The 8897-nt window shown below is 41.8% G+C and overlaps 1 protein-coding gene across 1 annotated transcript in view; it reads left to right on the forward strand.

Moving 5' to 3' along the window:
* The window catches only part of adam9b (ADAM metallopeptidase domain 9b), a 42592-nt gene that overhangs the window by 30621 nt on the left and 3074 nt on the right, over positions 1-8897 (forward strand). Inside the window, exons 17-20 of the mRNA XM_078413559.1 lie at positions 2431-2511; positions 4902-5007; positions 6197-6332; positions 8792-8852. Coding sequence (XP_078269685.1) covers positions 2431-2511; positions 4902-5007; positions 6197-6332; positions 8792-8852 — 384 coding nt within the window. The remainder of the gene's footprint in view (positions 1-2430; positions 2512-4901; positions 5008-6196; positions 6333-8791; positions 8853-8897) is intronic.

Consider the following 8897-nt stretch of genomic DNA (forward strand, 5'->3'; position numbering starts at 1 on the left):
TTACTAGAACTGGGAAAGTTTAAAATTAAGTTTTCTGCTGGCTCGTTCTGGTGAAGGGTCCTTGACCCAGAAATATAGACACTATTTCTCTCTCAGTGGATGCTGCCTGACCTCCTGGATGTTTACAACACTTCTTGTATTTGTTTCAGATTTCCAGCATGTGCAGTTTTTTACTTGTTTTTTTTCATTTGTTAATTTATTTTGGACTTTTATCTACAGCAGTTATCCAAGATGTTCTCATTCTTTAGGGAATGGGGTTGCCCTCTCCCATCATAGATGAGGCCCTCACTCGTGTCTCCTCGGTACCCCACACCTCCGCCCTTGCTCCCCCTCCCTGCTAGTCGCAACAGAGACAGAGTCCCCCTAGTCCTCACCGTTTACCCCTTCAGCCGACGCATACAACACATAATCCTCCCAAATGTTTGCCACCTCTAACATCTTCCCATCTCCACCCCTTTCCGCCTTCTGCATAGACCGTTCCCTCTGCAACTCCCTATTTAACTCATCACTTCTCACCTAAACCACCCCATCCCCAGGTATTCTTCCCCAGCAACCACAGAAGATGCAACACCTGTCTCTATACCTCCTCCCTCGACTCTGTCCAGGGACCCCGATAGTCCTTTCAAGTTAGGCAGAGGTTCACTTGCAACCTCATCTACTGTATCCGTTGTTCAAGATGTGGACTCTTATACATCGGCAAGACCAAACGTAGACTGGGCAATCGTTTTGCGGAACACCTTAACTCACTCCCCCTGAACCTACCTGATTCCCGGTTGCTAAACACTTTAATTCTCCTTCCCTTTCCCACCAGACCATTCTGTCCTAGGTCTCCTCCATTGTCAGAGTGAGGCTAAATGCAAATTGGAGGAACAACATCTCACATTTCGCTTGGGCAGCTTATAGCCCAGTGGTATGAATATTGATTTCTTTCACTTCAGGTAGCCCCAGCATTCCCTCTCTCTATCCCTCCCCCACCGGTCGCACTAGCTACTCATTTGCACCCAACAAACAGTTAACAATGGCCTGTTTCCTTTATCATCGTGACTTTTTTGCATATCTTTCATTCATTGTTCTTTATCTCTCCACATCACTGTCTATATCCCTCGTTTCCATTATCCCTAACCAGTCTGAAGAAGGGTCTCGACCCAAACCGTCACACATTCTTTCTCTCCAGAGATGCTGCCTGTGTCACTGAGGTACTCCAGCTTTTTGTGTCTATCCAAGAATTATAATGTTATTAGGCAAGTCTGGTGATAAAAAACTGATTGCCATTATAGGTTGCAGAAAGCTGCAAGGAACTTTCAGGGGGACAAAGACATGCAAGATGAATGGGAAGGGACATGGTAAATTGATATAATGTGAAGAAATTTAAATCACCCCTTTGGTAGATAAAAATAGAGAGCCTGTGTAATTCTTGAGTGATGAAGGATGAAAGCACTGAAAATTAATATGCAAGTATGGCATTTTCAGGAAGATAAACAGTTATGTTGTCCCTTAATGTCAGAGAATTTGAACACAATGGATAAGACATCTTACCATAATTATCTAGAACTCTTGTAGAATATGTTCCCAATGTTGGGGGAGTCCAGAACAAGGGGCCACAGTTTAAGAATAAGGGGTAGGCCATTTAGAACGGAGATGAGGAAGAACTTTTTCAGCCAGAGGGTGGTGAAGGTGTGGAATTCTCTGCCTCAGAAGGCAGTGGAGGCCAGTTCGTTGGATGCTTTCAAGAGAGAGCTGGATAGAGCTCTTAAGGATAGCGGAGTGAGGGGTATGGGGAGAAGGCAGGAATGGGATACTGATTGAGAGTGATCAGCCATGATCGCATTGAATGGCGGTGCTGGCTCGAAGGGCTGAATGGCCTACTCCTGCACCTATTGTCTATTGTCTATTGTCTAATACTGTGTACAGGTCCAGTCTCCCTAACAAAGGAAGGAAGTGCTCCTGAAAAAGTGATTGCATTGAATGTTCACCATTTTTATGTCTGGGGGGGGGGGGGGGGGTGTGGGGGGGTGGGGGGAGGGGTTGTAATTTGCCCCATGAGGAGAGATTAAATAGACTAGGCCTATGTTATAACAACAGTTCATCTTATCAAAATAAATAAAAGTCTTACAGGGATAGTCTCGCAGATGAAGGAATGATGCCTGTTCTGGCAAGGCTTCTACAATCACAGGATCACTCTCCAGAGGTCAACCTTTCAGGACTCAAAAGGGAAAGGAATTTTTCGTCCCTGTGGTTGTAAATCTTTGGACTTGTCTATCGACAGGGCTATGGAGGTCTGGCTACAATTGAGTACAATCCAGAGCTAACATGGGGGATTTTTCGTATATTAAAAGAATATGGAGATAGTGCAGGGAAGTGCATTTGCATCCTGAAATCAGTGCTATGATTTATGTTTCATTTTTGTTTGAAACTGGTATCTTTTTCTAGGCCTGCAAAAACTTTGAATGTGCAAATGATACGAACCTGGGATATGATTGTGATGTGCAAGAGAAATGCTATAACCATGGTGTAAGAATCATTCCTTTCCTACTCACAGTAGCTGTTTATTTGCTTTCCGTGATATGTTATGCAAAGTTAACACCAACCAGATTACATTCTATCAATACTTCAGTAACATGCAGTTAATTTCTTCTGGGTTTTATGCAGTTTTTTAATATTTTGCCAAACTGGTAGGAAAGTTTTACTATAGAGTCATGGAGTCAAACAGAATGGAAATATGCTCTTTGGCCTAACTTGCCCACACTGACCAACATGTCCCATCTACACTAGACCCACCTGCCTGCATTTGGCCCAAAATCCTGCCTATCCGACTACCTATACCAGTCCAAGTGTCTTTTAAACCTGCTTCAACTACTTCCTCTAGCAGTTCGTTCCATATACGCACCACCCTTTGTGCGAAAATGTTGCCCCTCAGGTTCCGATTAAATCTTTCCTTTCTCACCTTAAACCTATGTACTCTGGTTCTCGATTCCTCTACTCTGGGCAAGAGATTCTGTGTGTTTACCTGATCTATTCCCCTTACGATCTTATACACCTCTATAATATCACCCCTCATCCTCCTGCACTCCAAAGAATAAAGTCCGAGCCTGTTCAACCTCCCTCCATTAGCTCAGGCCCTCGAGTCCTAGCAACATCTTCATCAATCTTCCCTCCACCCTTAACAAATTAACATCATCTTTCCTTTTACAGGGTGATTAAAATTGAACACAATAACCCAAATGGGGCCTCAGCAATTTCTTGTACAACTTTAACCTAACATCCCAACTTCTATTCTCAATATTCCGACTGATGAGGGCCAATGTGCCAAAAGCCTTCTTGACCACCCTACCTACCTGTGGCGCCACTTTCAAGGAATTATATACCTGCACTCCTGGTTCCCTCTCATCTACAACACTCCCCAGAGTCCTGCCATTCATTGTGAAAGTCCTGCCTTTGTTTGACTTCCCAAAGTGCAACATCTGCATTAAACTCCATTAACCATTCCCCACCCCACCTGCCCAACTGATCAAGATCCTGTTGTAATTTTTCTGAAACAGCTTTGTTATCTACGATGTCACCCACTTTCGTGTGATTGCAAACTTACTAAACATGCCTTTCATATTCTCATCCAAAACGTTGATATAAACCACAAACAGTAGTCTAGCCCCGATCCCTGAGGCACACCACAATCACAGGCCTCCAGTGCAATAAACAACTTTCAACTATCACCCTCTGCTTCCTTCCATGAAGCCAATTTTCTATCCAGTTGGTTATCTCTCCCTGGATCCCATGAGACCTAACATGCCTGAGAACCTTACCATGTAGAACCTTATCAAATGCCTTGCTGAAGTCCATATAGACAATGTCTATGGCTTTGCCCTCATCAATCTCATCAATAAAAATTGGCTCGGACAATTTTCAACTTTTACCATCTAAGTTGTATTATGTCAATATTGCAGTTTGAAAACACATTGCGGAGTGTATTCACAAATAAAGGAAGTTAAACTCTGATAATGCACTATTTTACTATTTGTAAGTCCCGAATGTTTGGCACCTGGCTCACCAGATACTGCATTCACTCCCACTCACCACAGCCAGAGATCCTGCATTCCTTTACATTAACCATGGTCCTGGTTTCCACATTCCTTTCCACTCACTGAGGACCAAGTTCCCTTCCTCCCTTAAAACTCACCCTGGGTTTTGTTTCCTAAGTTTCCTTGAAATTTGACTGGGTTTGTTGGAAAGTTTATGATTAAACTGTGTAATATGCCAAAAACTACCACTAAAGATAGACACAAAATGGTGGAGTAACTCAGCAGGACAGGCAGCATATCATATCATATCATATCATATCATATATATACAGCCGGAAACAGGCCTTTTCGGCCCACCAAGTCCGTGCCGCCCAGCGATCCCCGTACATTAACACTATCCTACACCCACTAGGGACAATTTTTACATTTACCCAGCCAATTAACCTACATACCTGTACGTCTTTGGAGTATCTCTGGAGAGAAGGAATAGGTGACATTTTGGGTTGAGGCCCTTCTTCAGATTCTGTTGAAAGTCTGAAGAAGGTTCTCAATCCAAAACGTCATCCATTCCTTCTCTCCAGGGATGCTGCCTGTCCTGTTGAGTTACTCCAGCATTTTGTGTCTATCTTCGTTTTAAACCAGCATGTGCAGTTCCTTCCTAAAGATTACAACTGTGCAGGATCTTGCTGCTGAGAATTGGCTGACTTTGTCCAGGAAATTCTTACCAGGAGAAGCAAAGTGTGATCTTTCTTTGTAGATAAGAGTAAAGGACATAAATCTCATGCCCGAGTCAAACTTTGAGCCAAGAGAAGGTCGGTGGATACATTTTGGTTAGTAGCTCCCTGACTGTGATCTTTTGTTGACAGATTGTTTATTTCTTCATAGGTTTGCAACAATAGGAAGAACTGCCATTGTGATGATGGGTGGGCACCACCTAACTGTGCAACCAGTGGATTTGGAGGAAGCATAGATAGCGGACCCACACGCATAGGTATTTAAAAATCATAAAGAAGCAATGCCATGCAGCAGATATAATTCCATTTTGCTTTATTAAAATACAATTCATAATTTATTTTTTATTCAATTTTCTAAATATGTGAATAAATTAATGGTGACTCTTGTAAAGTTCCCTTGCACCTGACAGTTCAGTCTACAGTTGTTTATGAAACCCAAAGATTATTGGAAATTTCATGTTCTTAGTCCCGTTGAATTACTCCAGCATTTTGTGCCTATCTTCCTGAAACTAATCATCGATGACCAAAATATTTCACCATCAACTATCCCATTCATGCCTATGAACTTTAACAATGGTCTGCTTGTTAAGAATTAGTTAATTACAGCAAAAATAATTTAACAGAGCAGCCTGCTGTCTAGAATTTCCATCACATGACTCCAAATCTCAGAAGACTATGACAGTTCATGGACTAATCAACAACAACCATCTATAGAAATATTTGCTTCTCAATTAATCAGCTCTTATTCAATGTAAGATTAAGAATGCAATAAATATTTTTAATGGTACAAACTATTATTCATCATTAAAAATTTCCGTGAAGTGTTTTCTTATCCCTTACTGTGACCTTGGTGAGTTCAGCAGAAATCCATTGACATTACAGAGTCTCTGCTAAAGTTATTGTGGAGGGGTGGGAGAAGCCCGAAGACAGATATTTCAAAATCAGTCTGTAGAAGGGTCCCAAACCGAAACATCATCTGTCCATTTCCTTTCACAGATGCTGCCTGACCGGCTGAGTGTTCCAGCACTTTGTTTTTGCTCAAGATTTCAGCAGTCTCTCATCTTCATTTTTTAAAAAAAGTTGTTTTGAAAGAACATCTAGCCTAAGTCAATAAGTCTAAGAAATAGCCCTGCGGTTTACTGTGAGATGTTACTATCAAAAGCTTTTCACTGTACCTCGGTACACATGACAATAAACTAAGCTCATGGTAAAAGATCTATGTGATAAGAAATGCTGTCTTGCTAATCTATCATATTTGTAAAACTTTATTCTGATATGTATAGCATTCTGATAAATTTATGAATTCTTTAATATTGCCAAAATAAATCTAAATAAGAAACCTCTGAAGGTTAGCATCTAATCTCATCCCTTTAATTCTTTTTTAAAAACAATGCATATCAAGTTGTTACAGATAACCCAGTCAATAAATTCTTTATTTTACTTTAGATACATCACTTCGCGATGGTTTGCTGATATTTTTCCTTTTGGTGGTCCCAGTCCTTTTTTTTGTAGGCATGTTAATTTTTTTCAAACGCAACGCAGTTAAGCAATTATGGAGAAAGAGGAATTCTTCACAGGGGACGTACGTGAGATTTGGTTCATTTTGAAACTTCTTGAGTTTTATTTGTATTAGTATTGTTTTATGTTGTCATATTTTGTTTAGTTTAGAGATGCAGGCCCATCGGCCCACAAGTCTGTGCAGACCAACGATTCCCAAACACTAGCACTATTCTGCACACTAGGGGCGATTTACAATTCTTATCAAAGCCAAATTTGTATTAACGTACAGACCTGAACGTCTTTGGAATATGTGAGGAAACTGGAGGGCTTGGAGAAAACCCACGCGGTCATGGGGAGAACGTAAAACTCTGTACAGACCGCACTCATAGTCAGGATCGAACCCGGGTGTCCGGTGCTGTAAGGCATTGACTCTACTGCTGCACCACCCAGCTGCCTCTAAAGTATACTGAATCAGTGAAAAACAACATTTTACATGCTATCCAGACAAATCGTACAATATATTACATCAGGTAATGCAATAAATAAAATAATCAGAGTAGAGAATATAGTGATACAGCCACAGAGAAAGTGCAGAAAGGTCCAAGAGCAGTCAAGAATTCATCGTCGGCATATGAGAGGTCCGTTCTAGCATCTGATAAGAGCAGGGTAGAAGCTGTTCCTGAATCTGCCCACACCGACCAACATGTCCCATCTATACTAGTCCCACCTGCCTGCATTTGGCCCATATCCCTTTAAACCTATCCTATCCATGTACCTGTCAAAATGTTTCTTAAACGTTGCGATAGGACCTGCCTCAACTATCTCCTCCGGTAGCTTGTTCCATGCAGCTATCACACTCTGGATAAAAAAAGTTATCCCTGGGTTTCCGATGAAATCTTTCCTCCTTACCTAAAAACCTATGTCCTCTTAAGGATAGCGGAGTCAGGGGGTATGGGGAGAAGGCAGGAACGGGGTACTGATTGAGAATGATCAGCCATGATTACATTGAATGGCAGTGCTGGCTCGAAGGGCCGAATGGCCTCCTCCTGCACTTATTGTCTATTGTTTGCGCTCCAAGGAATCGAATCTTCGCCTGCTCAACCTCTCCCTATAGCTCAGGCCCTCGAGTCCTGGTAACATCGTTGTAAATCTTCTCTGCACCGTTTCCAGCTTAACAACATCTTTCCTATAACATGGTGCCCTAAACTGAACACAATGCTCCAAATGTGGCCTAACCAACAACTTATATAACTGTAACATAAGCTCCCAACTTTATACTCGGTATTCTGACTGCTGAAGGGAAATGTACCAAAAGCCTTTGACTCCACTTTCAAGGAACAATGTACCTGCATTCCTAGATCCCTCTGTTCTACAACATTCCCCAGAGCCCTACCATTCATAGTGTAGGTCCTGCCCATGTTAGACTTCGCAAAATGCAACACCTCGGACTTATTTGCATTAAATTCCATTAATATTCGGCAGCTCACCTGTCCAACCGATCAAGATCCTGCTGCATTTTTAACACCCATCTTCACTATCTACAATACCACCCACTTTTGTGTCATGTGCAGACTTGCTAATCATGTCATGTACATTCTCATCTAAATCATTGATATCAATGACAAACAGCAAAAGGCCCAGTATCGAACCCTGAGGCACACCACAGGCCTCCAGTCTGAAAGGCAACCTTCCACCATCACCCTCTGCTTTCTTCCATGAAGCCAATTTTCTATCCATTCAGGTATCTCTCCTTGGAGCCCATGCGCTCTAACCTTCCAGAGCTGCCTACCATGTGAAAACCTGTCATACTTCATGATGGTGAAAAAGGTAGCAGAAAGTGCGAGAGTAACTCAGCAAGCCAGACAGGATCTCTGAAAATTATGGATAGGATCGTTTCAGATCGAGAAGGGTCTAAAACAGAACGTTTGAAGAAGGGTCCTGACCCAAAACGTCACCTATCCATGTTCTCCAAAGATGCTACCTGACCTGCTGAACATTTTGTGTCTGTTTTAATAAACTAGCATCCACAGGTCTTTGTTTCTACTTCATGATGGTGGATGTCTGAGACATGCACAGTACTCATTAGGCACACTGCCTTGTTTTCTTTGGCACTGGGATGCCAGTAGTCTTTTTTGAAGCAGGTGAGAATCTCATATTGGAATAGGGAGCGGTTAAAGATGTCTGAATACATCTGCCAGGTTGTCTGTTTGAAGAAACACCATAATCTGTCACTTTATTGTTCACCATGACATTCTTTTAGGAAGGAGATGACGAGAAATTTAATGAGGGTGGTGAATCTGTGCAATTCTTTGCCATAGAAGGATTTAGAGGCCAAGTCAGTGGATATTTTTAAGGCAGAGAGAGAGAGTTTTGATTAGTACAGGTGTCAGACGTAATGGGGAAAAGGCAGGTGAATGGAATTAGGAGGGATAGATCAGCCATGATTGTATGGCGGAGTGGACTTGATGGGCCAAATGGCCTAATGCTATTCCTATTCCTTATGACCTTATTTGCTATTAAAGCACTTGTTTTATTTTACAGAACAAAAAATAGAAGACAACAGAACACTTCCCCAAACCAAGCCAATCAGAAAAATAATGCAGTAAGAATTATTGTCATTTTGGCAATCCCTGTTTCATGGATTGAA

The sequence above is a fragment of the Rhinoraja longicauda genome, chromosome 16 (genome assembly GCF_053455715.1).
Source record: "Rhinoraja longicauda isolate Sanriku21f chromosome 16, sRhiLon1.1, whole genome shotgun sequence".
In the NCBI taxonomy this organism is placed as follows: Eukaryota; Metazoa; Chordata; class Chondrichthyes; order Rajiformes; family Arhynchobatidae; genus Rhinoraja; species Rhinoraja longicauda.